General features: G+C 41.8%; 1 protein-coding gene across 4 annotated transcripts in view; it reads right to left on the bottom strand.

Moving 5' to 3' along the window:
* Positions 1-17,624, bottom strand: part of Dlc1 (deleted in liver cancer 1) — a 385,446-nt gene that overhangs the window by 157,555 nt on the left and 210,267 nt on the right. Inside the window, exon 1 of one of the 4 annotated variants that reach the window (NM_001194941.1) lies at positions 7,295-7,761. The exons of the other annotated variants lie outside the window; for them this stretch is intronic. Within the exon in view, the coding sequence (NP_001181870.1) occupies positions 7,295-7,433 (139 nt within the window). The 5' untranslated portion in view covers positions 7,434-7,761. Of the gene's footprint in view, positions 1-7,294; positions 7,762-17,624 lie in introns of those variants that run through there. 4 annotated transcript variants of the gene reach the window in all.

A 17,624-nucleotide genomic window follows, 5' to 3' on the forward strand; every position in this document is an offset into this window, starting at 1 on the left:
TCAGATCTTTAATTTATCTCTCTATCATTTCAGTTGTCTACCATAGTGTCTATGACCAGGCAATATGAAATTGATAAAGGCAATTCCCTTCTGGTAGAATAACCCCCATTTGTACCCTTTGCTTCAGTGGGTGTCTTGCCTGCCTTGATTGTAAAGTGTCTGATCACTGTCTTCTTGACTATATCGTGTATGTTCCATCTCCTCTTGAGAGTACAGTGTATTCTCAGTGTCCTCTTGAATATGGAGTATATGATCAATATCCTCTTGACCATATACTGTGTCGTGAATACCCATTATCTAGTTCTTATACCCATTACTTGACCATGATATGTTCAGACTTACAACTTGCTATTTTCTTTTTGAAACTTATCTACTGACAACTTCACACACCCATGGAGTACATTCTGATTTCTCTCCTTCCACCCCCTTGGTTCTCTCTCCCACCCCTTCCCATTCTTCCACCTCCCTAGAAATGTCTTTCCCATGTTCACGCGCCTTCTGTATTTGTTTTGACCTACAATTTTTATAAAGGGCTGCGTGCATGATCATAGGTGTGGACCAATCCATTGGAGCCTAGCGTGCTCGCCAGTGGGTGAAGACAATGTTCCTTCCCCCAGGCATCCATTAATAGCCAATAACTCACCAGGAAGATGGCATTATTTTCTGTTATTTGCATCCTTTACCCTATCTACAAAGTGATATTGAGAAATATTAATTAATAACATTGCTTGGAATACACGAGTAAAATTGTCTCTAATATAAAGTAAGACACAACATTTGAACAACTTTTCAGCATCAAGATATGTCTTAATTGGGAAAATTCATGACAGTAATATCAGCAAAAATTCCTCTATCCTTTGGTAATTTTTGCATTGATAACAGGAATACCTGCACTGAATAGATAACTTGTAGTCAGACTACTCAGATCAATAATTGTAATAAAGTGAAGTCAGGAACTACAAATAGCTAATCATATCACCTCCATAGTCACTATCAAAGAGAAAAAATGGACACGTGTTCATTTGTTCATGCTTGCTCAAATTCTCCACCCTTAGTTCAGGACCCTCTGCCTAGGGAATGGCGCTACTCACAGCAGGACAGAATGTCCACATAGGTTACCTAATTAAGACAGCCTCACAGTCCAACCCAATGTTTATAATCCCTCATTGAGACTCTTCCTCAGTGACTCTAGATTTCGTCAAGTTGACAACTATAGAATCAAGAAGCCAAACACCACACCTAGAAAGGACTAAGCAAAATAATGCCATGTTTTAAGTATAATATATTTAGCACTCTTTTTCTTTTCTCTTAAAAAACTCAAATCATAAATGTACTTTGGAAGTTATTACTGGGCAAAAATGGAAAAAAAAAGTATCTTGCCTTCCACTTTGGACTTTTAGAAGTCCCGTGCGCCCCCAAATCCCAAATCCCTCAAAACAAACCGCTTCAGTCCTGCTCCTATGTGCTGAAGCCTGAACGTAATTGTGTATGCAAACTGAAATATTAAAAGCATAACTTCTAATTTTAGTTCATTCTGATTTCTAAACCAGCCAGGAGCCTCCTGTTTTAGGTGATGATGTAGTTGACATTCTGTTCACTTAACTTGGAAAAGAGGCCAACATCTCATTAAACAGAAAGAGAGAGGGGGGGGGAGAGGATTAAAGATATGACCTAGCATCTGGGAAGTAAGTATTTTTGTTCTACAAAGAGGAGAAATGCCAGTTACTAGGAGAGATATACTACTAGGCCTGACCTGGAACTGTAGAGAGGATTTCTCTGGGTTCCATGGATGAACCCGATAGATCTCATATTTATTCTTCTCTATAGGCTAAGTTCTGCTCATGAAGGGCTCTGGCCTGAAAAGGATCCTTAGAGCAGCTCAAACTGGAATTATTTAACTTTTGTATTTATGCTGGGCTGTGGAGTAGAGGACGTGGTGAGTGACTGGGTCAGGAGTGGATGAAGTCCTTAGTGAATGTGTATTGTTGATAATGAAGACAGCTATAACAAGGACCCCGAAGCCTCAGACCTACAAAAGGCAAAGCCTTCCTCTGGTCCGGGTGTCAGTGTTGAGTGTGTGTGCAGGAACGATCAAGCACAGCATCTTCTCTAGGATAACTTTAGTCTGAGGCTCACCCCCCCCCGAGACTAGCTAAATCCTTCTCCACATTCACCTCTATGTAATAAACCATGTGCAGAGGTTGCCTATCTAGTCTCAGGCAGGCTGAGGCCCAGCTGCAATCTCAGTCTCTCTATGTCTCATCCTTTCTCCTCAAAGATGGCCGTGACACTCACTGACTCATTCTCTCCTTATCAAAGACAGTAAACTCTGCAGCTATACGCTCACTCACATCACAAGCATCCCCCATGGCTGTCTCCCTTTAAAAATCTAGAGTGAAGCTGTCTCTGTTTACTGCATATTTGCAGGCATACCTCACTCCTGGTTAAAAGGCATTCCATGTGCCCTTACTTGCTTTTCGCTGTGAACGCAGGGAGCACAAAGCAGTTCACAGAGTCAATGTTTGTGGTTGCCCTTCGTTGGAGTGGTGCCAGCATCCTTGAGAGCAAGTATCCTGCAAAGCAGGCCAGACACTTAACGTTGCTGGCTTATTACAGACCCGGTCATTTGAAACACAGATATCTATTTCCCAGAAGACATAAGAGAGTAAACATACAATACAATATCCCAGAGATCTGGTTCGATGCATATCCTTAAATGGTTTGCTTTATGTCAGCCGAAGCTCATCTAGATTGTGATTTGTCTAAACTTTCTCACTTTATAGTCGCTTACCCTCTTTTCTTCCTAAGGTGCTTAGCTTTGGAAATAGCGCCCTGCCTTGTGTCTCAGTATTTGAGACATTTAGATTCCACTCTCCCTTAGCGATCAAGATAGTATGTCTTTAATAGAGGCATTACATTCCTTTCCCCCAATGCATACGGCTTATACTGTGTGTTTATTTCACTTTATTAAATCTTTTAAAAGAGTATGACTAATTTCCTTTTAATTTATCAATTTCTGTTTCTGTGCTGAAGAAAGTTACTACATAGGCAGAGTCTGGATTTATCTTACTTTCAATCTTTTTTTTTAATAACTTTTTAACCTTCAATTTTAGTCTATTTTATTTTTCTTTAGAGTTGTCTGGTTTGTGGAATTGTGTCAGCTCTCTATGAGAACTTGGCATTGCAATGATAGGAGCTGGTGTTTATGGGTGCTCTTCATGGGAACTACAACCCTTGGTACCTCACTGGGTCAAGAGCTGGTGCACAGCAAAAGCTACTGGCAACATTTGAAGACCAGAGTAAGCACCAGAGACTTGCAGTTTACAGTGTGTGGACAGTGTAGGAACTCATACACTCAAGCTTAAGAGTGTCTTAAGCTCCCTTTAGCAGTTTCCACAATAATCAATATAGATGAGGTGGCCTCCCTCCTATAGCTACTAGATGTCCCTGGGACTGTGTCGCCAATGAAAACCGTGCTTTTCCATGTCACACTGCACTTTTGTATATATATCACAAAACATCTCTATTCACCCCTACTCTGCAGGTCTGTGGATCGCAGCTCACTGTTGATTACACATAGCTGGCATTCTTCTGCCCACTGACGTTCCTATGACCTCGGTGACCAACTCCGGGGCACCTCTGTGCATTACTGTCATTCTCTTACCTAACAGTAAAGTTGCAGGCTCTATGCTGGTGACCTAGCAATAGCCATTGCTTCTTAGGTTTTTCTATTTATGCTGGTTAGTGACAAAGAGATAAGAGATAAGATTAGACCAGGTCAGCACACAGGGTAATTCTTAGTCTAGCACGGACAGAGCAGTCCGTGCCCTGGGGTCTTTAAAAACTGTATACCTAAGTTCCTATATTTTAAAATCATCATATAATTAGTTCATATTAAGCTACTACATCACCATTTTGTGATCTGAACATTTCTATAGATATGTTTCACAATAATTGGCTTTCTTCACAATTTTCTACTATTTTATTCACACATTTGTAAATATTCTGAGAAGTGAGCCATAGGCTTTATCTGAATACCATCTTAACATCAGGCCAAGGAGCCTTGTGTGGAACACTTAGGAGGCAAATGGCTTTGGGGAATAAAATGCAATTTGATGCCAAGATGTCAAGGTACCAAGTAGGAAGGAGATGGGCAGGCAGCAACTCTGCTTAGACTGTGAGGAGCTAGAGAGATATGAGAAAGACATGCTGTTCAGCCAGATGGGGCTATGTGCCCCATCAATCAATTAGCATGGCTCTCAAGTTCCCATTCACTGAATCCTTAGTGATACAATCTGCTCTTAAGAAAGAAGCCCAGAGGGCTGGGGGCATAGGTAAGCAAAACTGATAGGGGCTATGACCGGGCACAGTGAGGGGCATAAATCAAAGGGGGTGAAATTAAAGCAATCCTTTCTGTTATTTCTCACAAGTGGCAGATCTGTATTTTGTTTATAGAAGACTGCAGATCCTTTTAAATGACAGACAGAATTCTTAAGGGATTTTAAGGCATGGAGAGGTAAATGACAGGTTTGTACATGGAGTAAATAAGGTATCAAAAGTAGAAATATTAAATTATGGGAGTGGGGAGAGAGAGAGAGAGAGAGAGAGAGAGAGAGAGAGAGAGAGAGAGAGAGAGAGAGAGAGAGAGAGAGAGACTCTGACCAAGACATGGGCAAGACAGAAATAACCTAAAAAGGAAACTGTAAAACTTCATCCCATGATCAAACTCTTTGCCTAAGTAGAAACAGCCACACCCTGTGATTGGTCGTAGAGAAGCCTGTGCAAGTCACCAGGACCATCAGCACCACAGCCGTGGCAGTCCAGCCACTATGAGCAGAAGTACTTTCCACCGATGCTTCCAACTCCCTTACCTGTCACCTCATTTGTCGCACAGTGAAGAGGGAGGTGGGGGATCTTCTACCGCCTTGCCCTCCATTCTGCAAGGGAAGGCCAAGCAGGGGTGTCATATAATAACAATTTTCTTCGCTGTTCAGAAAATGACTCTCCGTGAACTCCAAACAGCTGGGCTTTAGTGTTTTGGTCAGTGGGAGGGTTAAGTGGAGAGTTGCTGGAAGGGATGAGTGGCAGTGAGCACGCTTGAGGTTTGGATGTGCAACAGACCCGTCTCTAGTTTACAAATACTGACAGTGTCAGCCATGAGCCAACGACCAGGGAGGACACACAGTGTCCAGGTCCCTAGTCATCAGCGTCAGTTGAAGCGCAGGTTCATTTTCTTTGCCCACATTCTCCACTATATAAACAACCCAGCATGCCTACACTTCTCTCGGAGCCAAGTAACGTGAAGAATTCCTTCAGAGCGACTGGAGTAGCAAAATCCTATTTGCTACCAGAGATGACAGAATGCTTAGTTTTTTGGTTTTGGTTTTTTTTTGTTGTTGTTGTTGTTTTTTGTTTTTTTCATCACACATCAAAAGTAATGATTGTTTTCCAGGTGGTTTGCGTTACTGACTTTATATTGGCTCCTGCATTTGGACTCTACAAATAAGACTGTTAATACATAACAAAAAAAAAAAAAAAGAAAAGAAAAGAAAAAGAAAAAGAAAAAGAAAAAGAAAAAAGGAAAAGAAAAAGAAAAAGAAAAAGAAAGAAATGTGAAGGAAACAGAACTTTCAAGCCATAATATTCTCATATTCATTTGTCCCCCTAGCTGTCAAACTCAACATTTCGTGAAAATCAAAGAGGAAATCCTGGAAAATGGTAATGTTTCAAGTAACCTCTCATTCAAGCTAAAACACCAATACGTAGTCCAAATGTTGTTGTATTAATAATAAAAAATGTTATGATCATGAAGGAATGGTTTTTTTTCTTTCTTTTATTAAGTCAGTCAGTTCTAGCTGGGCATCTTATACTTGTATATCTTATATCGTTGGCCTCCTTTCGTCAACTGGAACCTCTGATTGGATAATTTATAAAGTTTGGCTGCTTTACTTAAGGCATTGCACTTTGTTTTCAAGCAGTAATAACACTGTAAAAATTTAAAAGTAACTCGTTTTCTGTACCCTGTGTTATTAATTAAGTATCGTTATATTAATTAACAATTTAATATTGTTCAACTTCTCCTTGTCATGGGCAATTTTACTTAGATTAACAGAGAAAAAAAAACCATTGATTTAGGATATGACTACTCCCACTTCTAACCTCAGCATTAGGGAGCTGAGGGGGAGCCAGGTCTGGGATATACTGTGAGACCTTGCCTCAAAGATAATATACGAATCACATTCATTCCAACACAGCCTACCAAGGTAGGGAACTTTCGTGTTTATCTTCACAATCTGCCTTATCACATTCACACACCTTAAATTCCCATTCTTCAAGTTCTTGAGACAATTATTTGGTCTCAAGTGATCTTTTGTCAGGAACGTCGCCCAGAAACCTGGATCAACCTTTGGAGGCATGTCTAAGACAGATAACAAATATAACAACAACAACAACAACAACAACAACAACAACAACAACAGCGATGTCAAGAAAAACATACTCTTTGGCCCATCCACGTGGATGGCATAGTAAAGCCCACTAAGGGTACAAAGAAGGAGAGAAGGCTAATTGCAATACCTCTCTCGTCCCGGTCACTCCCCATCCCAGTTAGATGCTATCTGCTGTCAGTTTCTGAATATTCCTCCTCTCCAGAATCAGGCAGAGAACTCCTTTTTTTTTGCTGGAGTCCTTCCACCAGAGCGCTGCCATTGGGTGCCTGTCACGGGAGCCCTAGAACAGCTGAATTGCACCGAGGTACGGAGGTTTTAGTGCAGTTCCAACAGCTGCTTCAGGCACACCTGGTACCTTCTTGGAACTCTGAGCTTCCGCTGGAGGAAACACCAGCTGACTGACGTTGGGCCGGATTCCCACTGACCCACACACCCTGCCAGGCCCTGGCCTGCACCAGTCAGGTCAGGCCACCTCAGGCCAGATCTGCTCAGAAGATGACCCTAGATAGACTATGCTGCAGGCTCCTGCCTGCAGTTCGTCATCTCCACCGCTGACACCCCAAAGGACCTTGCTTTTTTTCTCAAGGTTAAAGAAAACAAAACAAAAGTAAAAAAAAAAAAACAAAACAAACCAAAACCCGAAAAAAACCCTAATTGGAAATAATCAAACTAATAACAATAATAAGAGGAAATAAAATAAAAAGGATCCCCAACCCCCAAACATTGAGGATCAGAGATTGCTATATTCCAGCTGATGAGCCTGTTAATTTCGAGAGTTAATGACAATCTGCGCGTTTAACAGCTGGCTTTCTGGTTAATTTCTGGCTGTCTCCCATGCCCCTCACCTGCTAGCCGTCTCTCTCTGGTGTTTTTCCAGATAGCATCCAGCGCCCTGGCGGTGGAGTCTCTGATGTGGTCGCTGAAGGACCTCCGCAGCGGGCCTCTCAGGGGCCGAGCCATCACGTGGCCCTCGGGGTCCCCCATCCACCCTCGAGCGACTTCGGGCGGATCCCCAGGACCCTCGTTCTTCCCGGGCGCTCAGGACGCAGGCATTGCGGCTGGCGCTGCGGCCTCGGGACGCGGCTGCAGGCGGCCTCTTGGCCCGTAGCCCAGCGCGCGCCGCGGCCACATCTGGAAAGGCTTAGGGCCAGTGGCTCCCGCGCCCGCTATCGGGATGCGCCCGGTGTAACCCAATCACCTCACTTGCTACGCGGCGCCGCGCGAAGATGCGAGCCCAGCTACTCCTTCCCGGAGATGGAGCAGAGAGCTGAGCAGGTAGCGCTGTCCCCAGGTTTCTTTCCATCTGCTCAGCATTTGATCTTCTTGACCCCAGATCAAGAGACCAACGCTCATGGCTGCTCTGTTTTTTAAACGGGAGCTTGAGTTTTTAAAATAAAATAGTTACCAGCTCCCACTATTTCCTCTCTATGCAGCTCCTTTACAGTCAGTGGTTTATTCTGATAAACCCAGGCTTCACCTCGAAATTAGATTCCCAAATGCCCAGGTTTGCGAGTCTATCTTCCGAGTAAGCAAGCTGATTATTTGTTATATCCCAAACACTCACCTCAAAAGATTTTTTAAAAAAGTACCAGGCAGTTCCTGTACACTTTTGGGAATGAAATGTGAGCCAATTGCTTCTTTTACAAGACATGTTGTTGTGTTTCTAAAACGCCCAACATCCACATCTATGCCCACGGATTTGGCAGGTTTTCTGACTTCTAATATCTCCTTTCTCACTGTCCCTGAGATTCCACATCATAACTTTCAAGGGTTGGAGGGAAGCCTAGTACTGGCATGAGACAGTATCGGAGGGGCCAGCCAGTTCACAACCTTTGCGTGGAAGAGATGATGCCGCAAAAGCAGCGAGCAAAATGCTAATTGTTACCGTGATTGTTTGAAGTCAAGAAGGCAATTTGCAACCCATGCTGACCTCCTGCAGCTCTATGTTTCTGAAGTACAGATCTGGCTTTCCATATATCTTTGACAACGTAATCATCGAAGAGACTATGCAAACAGTGAGACTGCTCAGAAGTCGCAATGAACAGTCGTAACTACAGCTTTTAAATAACCCATATGTCCCGAGATTTACTCTTCCCAACTTGTCAATGTTCGCAAGGCTCCTACATTGGACTCTTTCGAGTGCTATAACAAAATACTTGAGGCTGCATAGTTACACAGAAGTTTATTTAGCTTATGATTTTGAAGGACATTTGCAAGTGGCCCTATTAGCTCAGCCTCTCTTGAGGGTCTAATGGGAGGGGCCATCATTGCAGTAAAATGTGAATGGGGGTGGGTGGGGGTGGAGAAGGAAAAGAACTTTGTGCCAAACAGGAAGGGAGAGCGTGATTCAGGGTCAAGTTCACTCTTAGAACAATTCACTCTTGACAGGACTCATTTTGGATCCCCTGTGAGCTAATTCAATCCAAGATCAGCCCCTCAGAGACCTCAGACTGCCCACTAGACCCAAGCTCTTCTGCATCCTCCCACTTAACTGGGGCTTAAGCCCCCAACATGTATTCATCCTTGGGGGGGGGCAACTTCAAATGATTTCTCAACCGCAGCTTCTTACATGCGAAGTGTTTTCTTCTCCATTCCTGGTCCTGTAGCTTTTCACTGAACTAGGCATGAGTTAGTGGGCACTGATACAGTTGAGAGGATACTATCTGCTAAATAACAGATCTCTGTGCTCAGTGAGTGTGAGTCCTTGGGCTTAGTTGCCAGCACTGCAAAGAAGAGAACCAAAACAAGCAAAGAACCCTCCCCCCAAACCCATAGAAAGTGTCCACCTCCTTACTAGCTGGTTCTGTTTTAAAACAAGTCACTTTACTCCTGGAGCTATCACCATCCTGGACTTCGAGATGTACTTACAGAGCTGTAGTAGTAGAACCAACATGCTATTGGCACAAAAGCAGGCACATTGATCAATGGAAGAGAATTGAAGACCTATACATAGCCCTAAGTACTTACATGCACCTGATTTTAGGAAAAGAAGGAAAAAATACACACATTGGAGAAAATAGAAAGCAACATCTTCAATAAATAGTGCTGGTCAAACTGGATTGCTTCAGTTAGAGGAATGAAAATAGATCCATATCTATCACCCTCTACAGAACTCAAATTCAAATGGATCAAGAACCTTCTCAACATAAGATCAGGGACCCTGACTCTGATGGAAGAGGAAGTAAGGTATAGGCTTGACTTTATTGGCACAAGAAAGGACTTTCTGAATAGGACCCTGATCATGCAGGCATTAAGACCAACAAATGGGACCGCATGCAGCTAGAGTTTCTGTACAGCAAAGGACACCATCATCCGAGCAAAGCAGCAAGCAGCTTACAGGATGAGAAAGCCTTCGCCAGTTATACATGGGCCAGAGAATAGAACATATGAAGAACTAAGGAAATAGCATCAGAAAATGAATAGCTCAATTAAAATGGAGCCCAGAACTAAACAGAGAATTCTCAAAAGATGAAAATACAAATGGCTGAGAAACACATAAAAACATTCAACATCCTTAGCTATTAAGAAAATGACTTTGAGATTTTATTTTATCCCAGTCACAATCGGCAAGATAAAGAAAACAACACATGCTGGCAAAGGATGGGGGTTGCAGGAGAGGGAACACATATCCATTCATGGTGGGAGTAGAAACTGGTACAGATAGAACTGAAAGTAGTGTGGAGGTTTCTCAGGAAGCTGAGAATTGGTCTACCTCAAAACCCTGCTATATCACTTTTTGGGCATATACCAAGAGTAGTAGCTTTTCGTCTAGGCCCATGACCTGTCAAGTATCATGTTCTCGGCTACTATAACAGTGCCAGATATTGGTCCCATCTCATGGGGTAGGTCTTAAGTACAATGAAAAAGCTGTTGATTAATTCCATAATGTCTGTGCCACTATTACATTAGTACATGTCATAGGCAGGTTGCTGTCCTAGGTCACAAGGTTCATAGCTGGGTGACATTGATGATCATACTTTCTTCTCTGGTTGCATGCATAGATCTATCTTCCAGCGCCATGCACAATAGCGAGTAGGGGGTGAATTTTCTACCTGGAAACCATCTCAATTTCTCTACGTTTGATGACATACAAACACAGTATCTTCAGCAACAAAGCCTTAACATAACGTTGTGGAGAGTAACAAATAACCTTTGCACTCTGTATCTTACTTACCACAGATACTTGTTCATCCATGATCATTGCTGTCTACATTCATCAGGTTTACTTATAATAGAAAGAAATTGGAAGCAGCCCATATGTTCATCAAGAGAGGAATGGGTAATTCATACATGGACTATAACTCAGCTATTAACAAAATGAGAATTTCAGGTAAGTCAATAGAACTGAATAGTCATCTTGAGGGAGGTAACCTAGACCCAGAAAGGCAAAGATAACATGTTTGCTCTTTTATGTGGATGTTGGTTTTTAAGTTTTAGAGATGTGTGTTTAAATTAAAAGAGCCATGGAGTTTAGGTAGTTGGTAAAGGACACAAGGGGAGAAGAGACTCTTCCAAGGAAGAAGATATAGAATATCATGTTGCCAAGAGATAAAGGGACAACTAGAAAAGGAGGATTAAATGGGGAGGAGTATGGGGGCGGGGTCAAAGAGGGAATGTGGCACCGAGTGCAGGGCTCACTATCTCTTTGGAGGAGACTAGGAAACAGCAGCTCCAAGAGATGAAATCTGGGGCTGGAGAGATGGCACAATGGTTAGGAACATTGACTGCTCTTCCAGAGGTCCTGAGTCCAAATCCCAGCAACCACATGGTGGCTCACAACCATCTGTAATGAGATTTGATGCCTTTTTCCGGTGTGTCTGAAGACAGCTACAGTGTACTTAGATATTATAAATAAATAAATCTTTAAAAAAAGAGAGAGATGAAACCTGAGGATGATCCAACAGCAGGCAGTGATAGATAGTGGATCTAGGATTCATACTCAGTATTGTTTGTCTCCAAGGCTCATCAGCTTCCTCAACAGCTTGATTGGCCTTAAATTAATAGTGGCAATTGCCCATTAATAACCTAGGCTTAGTTACTATTAGGCTAAGAACTAAAATTTCCTAATTTCAGCCAAATGAAATAAACAGTTAGATCTGGAGTGGGGAAGTAACCTGAACCTGCAGTGGGGTCTTTAGTTATCTTAGCTATGGAAATTGAAGGGCACCAATTCAAGATAACCAGGCCCAGTGCAATGCCCTCTATGGAAAACACCGGGTCTCATCTCTAAATGAGAACACCTTCAACCCAACACCTTTGTAACCCAGCTTTAGGGTAGCACTCTGGGCTCTTATTGGAGCTCATCTCAGAAGTATGAGAAAAGAACACAATTTTTTCTTAGTATAAGTTACATGAAGGAGAATGGGCTATAGACCTAAGAGATTAAAACACGTCTTATAATAGCTGAGTAGTACTCCATTGTGTAGATGTACCACATCTTCTGTATCCATTCCTCTGTTGAGGGGCATCTGGGTTCCTTCCAGCTTCTGGCTATTATAAATAAGGCTGCTATGAACATAGTGGAGCATGTGTCCTTCTTACCAGTTGGGGCATCTTCTGGATATATGCCCAGGAGAGGTATTGCTGGATCCTCCGGTAGTACTATATCCAGTTTTCTGAGGAACCGCCAGACTGATCTCCAGAGTGGTTGTACAAGCCTGCAATCCCACCAACAATGGAGGAGTGTTCCTCTTTCTCCACATCCACGCCAGCATCTGCTGTCACCTGAATTTTTGATCTTAGCCATTCTGACTGGTGTGAGGTGGAATCTCAGGGTTGTTTTGATTTGCATTTCCCTGATGATTAAGGATGTTGAGCATTTTTTCAGGTGCTTCTCTGCCATTCGGTATTCCTCAGGTGAGAATTCTTACACAATGGAGTACTACTCAGCTATTAAAAAGAATGAATTTATGAAATTCCTGGCCAAATGGATGGACCTGGAGGGCATCATCCTGAGTGAGGTAACACATTCACAAAGGAACTCACACAATATGTACTCACTGATAAGTGGATATTAGCCCAAAACCTAAGATACCCAAGATATAAGATACAATTTCCTAAACACATGAAACTCAAGAAAAATGAAGACTGAAGTGTGAACACTATGCCCCTCCTTAGAAGTGGGAGCAAAACACCCTTGGAAGGAGTTACAGAGACAAAGTTTGGAGTTGAGATAAAAGGATGGACCATGTAGACACTACCATATCCGGGGATCCATCCCATAATCAGCTTCCAAATGCTGACACCATTGCATACACTAGCAAGATTATGCTGAAAGGACCCTGATATAGCTGTCTCTTGTCAGAGTATGCCTGGGCCTAGCAAACATAGAAGTGGATGCTCACAGTCGGCTATTGGATGGATCACATGGCCCCCAATGAAGGAGCTAGAGAAAGTACCAAAGAAGCTAAAGGGATCTGCAACCCTATAGGTGGAACAACATTATGAACTAACCAGTACCCCGGAGCTCTTGACTCTAGCTGCATATGCATCAAAAGATGGCCTAGTCGGCCATCACTGGAAAGAGAGGCCCATTGGACACGCAAACTTTATATGCCCCAGTACAGGGGAACGCCAGGGCCATAAAAGGGGAGTGGGTGGGTAGGGGAGAGGGGGTGGGTGGCTATGGGGGACTTTTGGTATAGCATTGCAAATGTAAATGAGCGAAATACCTAATAAAAAATGGAAAAAAAAACACGTCTTATACACTTATTTATTTTGGTGTGTGCGTGTGTGTGTGTACGCATGCATGTGACATGACATTTTCGTATAGATCAGACTATAACATGCGGGAGCTGATTCTTTCCTTCTACCATGTGGGTCCTCAATATCAAACTCAGGTTGTCAGGTTTGGTGGCAAGCCTTTTTACCCACTGAGCTATTTCACTAAGTTCCCATCGGAGACATTTTAACAAAAGAAGTTATTAGGAGAAACATAACTGTTATTAACAGCTTGAAGAATGGGGGAATATAATAATGTTTTTTCCCCTCCCTCCCTCCCTCCCTCCCTCCCTCCCTCCCTCCCTCCCTCCCTCCCTCCCTCCCTCCCTCCCTTCCTCCCTCCCTTCCCCTGTGTCTGTGTTATGTCAATCTCATTGTTATGTTGACCTCAATCTCTGTATCCTCCTGTCTCAAGTTTTTTTTTTTTTTCTCCATTGCTGGAAATATAGGCACACTATCACAACTGGCCAGATAAAAGTTTTTAAGGCCAGATAAATGTTCTTAATCAAGATGGGCACTGATTGATAATTTTATTATAGCCAAATGTAGAACTTTGTATTCCCATTTCTGAAGATTTTGTTGTGTGGATATTTCAACTCTATGATTACATCTCAGGTGTATATCATAAATATAATATAAAACCATTTTAATTTAGACTCATGCTCCAATTAACAGCACACTGTAATTTCTATGCCAACTCGTTTTAATTTAGAGCCCATTTAAACATTATTATTATCATCATCATCGTCATTATTTTTCCTTCTTGTAGTCCATTAGAAGTGTTATGCATATGTATTAGTTGATTTTCTCATCTCTGCAACCAAGTTCTAAACAAGAATCAACTTAAGGGAGGAGGTTTATTCTGGCTTACACATCAAAGGCGTGCATTCCATCATGTGGCAAGCATGGCCGTGGGAGGGGCTTGATCCTTGGCACCCACAAGGAAGAGGAAGGAAAAGGGAACTGCAGTTCATAGTAGTGTGGTTTTTCTTCCTCCCTCTTATTATTTAGGACACAGTCTATGGAATGGTGTCACCCACATTTAGGTAGGTCTTCACTCCTCACTCAAATCTCTTTAGAAATGCACCTGCAGACACATACACACCAAAGGTGCACCCCCATCGGTGATCTGGGTGTTTCTTAACCAAGTCGACATTCCAGATTAACCCAAGGCTGTGCAGACAACTGTCATTTAGAAACTAGAGTTTAGATAGTAATTCCTCAAGCTATGTTCTTGCAAATTTGAAATAACTCGGTTGTCATGTTTAGAAGAGGTGAGGACAGTCTGTCCTAACCCGTTCTGTCTCAGCTGGGCAGGTGAGAATGTGGGATCCACGTCCCTTGGTTCCTTGAGATTCCCTCGGAATTGTATGAGAAGTGATCTCACAGTTTTGCAGTTCCTTATTTTTGTGATAAAATCTAATGTCGGCCATAGTCAGAGCCTCCTTCTGGCCTGGCAAAACTGTGAAACTCTTCCTGATCCCTGGGGAGCAGAGATTCTTATCTGTATTTAAACCTAGAGAGTTTTATTTAAGTCGGTCCCTAATTGATTCCATTTCAGACAATTATCTTGCTTTACCAATATGTTATAAATCCTATCGCATTCTGTGGAATTTATTAATTTGGTCTTCTAGCAGCAAAGAAACTTTACAATTTTATGGTGTTTCTGGCTCCTACACTCTGGTTTTGTGACAGGAGCACATTCTTTTCCAAAGCTGTGTAGCATGAATGCACTTTGATCTTATGATGCAACTTGGTTCTCTCTCTCTCTCTCTCTCTCTCTCTCTCTCTCTCTCTCTCTCTCTCTGTGTGTGTGTGTATGTAAATCAACTGTAACATTTAGGGCTTCACAAAATTCTAGCACATTTCTAGATGGTATAAATAATGACAGGAGGTGGAAAGATGTACGACTATAGAAAGGAACTTATTAAACCCCATTAGTTAACCCTATCAGTCATCCAGCCCTTGCAACTGGGCACCCCGCTTAGTGAATGGCAATCCCTGATCTAGTATACTAAGTATGCCTAAAGGACTGTGACTCTCCAGAAGGGGTTCGCCCTTGTGTAGATACTCAAACAGCCAAGGCAAGGAGAATTTGAGGAAAGAAAGGAAACATCTTTTAGTCTGAGGAATGTCTCTACTATGTCCATTTACTCTAACAGCTAGCACCTGGCATGCAGGATACGTGCCTGTTTTTACTGAGACCAGGATGTGACCATTTGCTCTGCCAAGTGGCCATTGTACATCTTGATCTGTTTCTGTATTTGGAGCTGTGGGGATTAGATTCTCAATGAGAATCTCTCTGGTAACAAACATCATCAAATGTTCTTAACCCAGGAGAAAGGGGGTAGAATTGTTTTTGGTCATGATTTTTATAAGTCTAATTTCTACAAAAAGCAAAGATACCACAACATAAGATAAATCATGCATTTACAATCTATGGGTTTTTCTTTTTCTGCAATTTCTCTTTGTCCTGGCCTTTTGGATAGCTACATAAGGGAGGACCCCTTCTGTGGAGTCACAGTCCTTTAGGTATACTAAGGATGGATCAGGCATGCCATTCACTAAGCTGGTTGTCCTGTAGTAAGGGCTGGATCACTGACAGGGTCTTAGCAAGTTGTGTGACTTAGCCAGACATGCGTATGTAAAAATAGAATAGATTTTGGGTACATTTAAAATTTCAGGTGGAAGGAGTCTGTTCCTCTTACTCTTCATTTTATATTTATTCTTCTCTTCTTCCTACTCATTTTCTTCTTTACATCCTTTATTCTTCAGAGCATTCGATTCTAGTGATTCCAGCATCCTGATGTAGCTCTACTACTCCTCTGCTTACTCAGACATAGAACATACTGTGACTGATTAACCTGCCTTAAAACTGTGAATATTCCAATTCATACTAGCTATTTCATGCATCTTACTATTGAAACTGGAATTTAAAATTATTAATATCTTGCTGATTTTTAAGCTCTCAGATTTCTACTCTGAGAAATAAGCAAAAACGCTCATGTCTTCGGTTTCACCTTCAGATAAAATGTACCCAGTGCAGGAAGTGTTTGTGTATAATTTCTAGATGCAATTATTCGTTGGATTATAACAATGATCACAATAGACAAGATGACTAAAGCAACAGCAAACCAAATGCAAATTTGGATGACTTTACACACTCTATCGTGTTCATTTCTGAATGGGCCAAAGCAACTTCCAAAAAAGGGAAGCGCAATCTTGGAAGAGTTCCATTCTCTGACACTATGATGACCTGTAAGTAGTCATAGTCAACAGGGATAATGACTTAGGTATGGAGCTGTAGACAATGGAACCGAATAGGAGATTATAAGAGCAGATGCACACTTCACAGTAAGTTGATGTTTTTAAAAAGTGCTATAATAATAATCATTTTCAACAAACCATGCTAGAAGAATTAAATAAATGTTTCGAAAAAGAACCTTAACCCTTACCTAACAACTTAAATCAGTGGTTCTCAACCTGTGAGTCACAACCCACTTGGAGTCTAATGACCTTTTCATAGCGGTCATCTGAGACCATTGGAAAACACGGATATTTGCATTATGAATCATAACAGTAGCAGAATTACAGTTGTGCAGAAGTAGCAATGAAAACACTTTATGGCTGGGGGTCACCACAACCTGAGCAAAGAGATTCAATTGTTACGTCACGGAAGAAGGTTCATCAGTGGAAGTACATTCAGAAAAGGATGCTCAGACACACTGACCACAGGGAAAAGCAAAATGAACTGTCCTTAGATGCATTGCCACTGAAACGAAAAAGGACCACACCATGTGCTAGCAGGCATGTGGAGCTTTATAAATGCCATACATAAGTTTTATATATTACTCATGGGATCGGAAAATGGTTCAACTAATTTGTAAATACTTCAGAAGTTTTAATGTAGATAAACACATGTTATGTACATAAAGTTAAATATATCCTGGTTAACTCATCACACTCCTATATATTACTCTAGAAAAATAAAAATAATATACTTATGTAAAAACATGCATAAATATATAAAGTAGAACCTCCTCTCACTTGTAGACATACAAAAGGCATGATTATAGGACAGGGACGAATGCAGTGATTTCGAAGACCGGTGTGCTGTGTGGATGGGGTGTGTGGATGGGGTGTCAGAGAACTTGAAGAAGAATCTGAGTATTCAAGCTTCACTATCACTTACAATTTCCTAACAGAAGCCAGGCATCAGAACTGCATAGCTGAAAGCCAGATCAATGCACATCTTCACAGGGACATGCATTGAAGGTACTTTTTCTCTAGCCAAGGAGGAAGTGGCCTGACATGAATATGTACATATTTCATAGTGATGTGATAACTGGATTGAACTGTATTATAATAAGACATTATTACATTACTAATATACCAATATTAGAAAACTTGAATTTTATCTTGACAGATTCATTGCCTATTGAATACTGATTATTA

Source organism: Mus musculus, chromosome 8 (genome assembly GCF_000001635.26).
Source record: "Mus musculus strain C57BL/6J chromosome 8, GRCm38.p6 C57BL/6J".
Taxonomy (NCBI): Eukaryota; Metazoa; Chordata; class Mammalia; order Rodentia; family Muridae; genus Mus; species Mus musculus.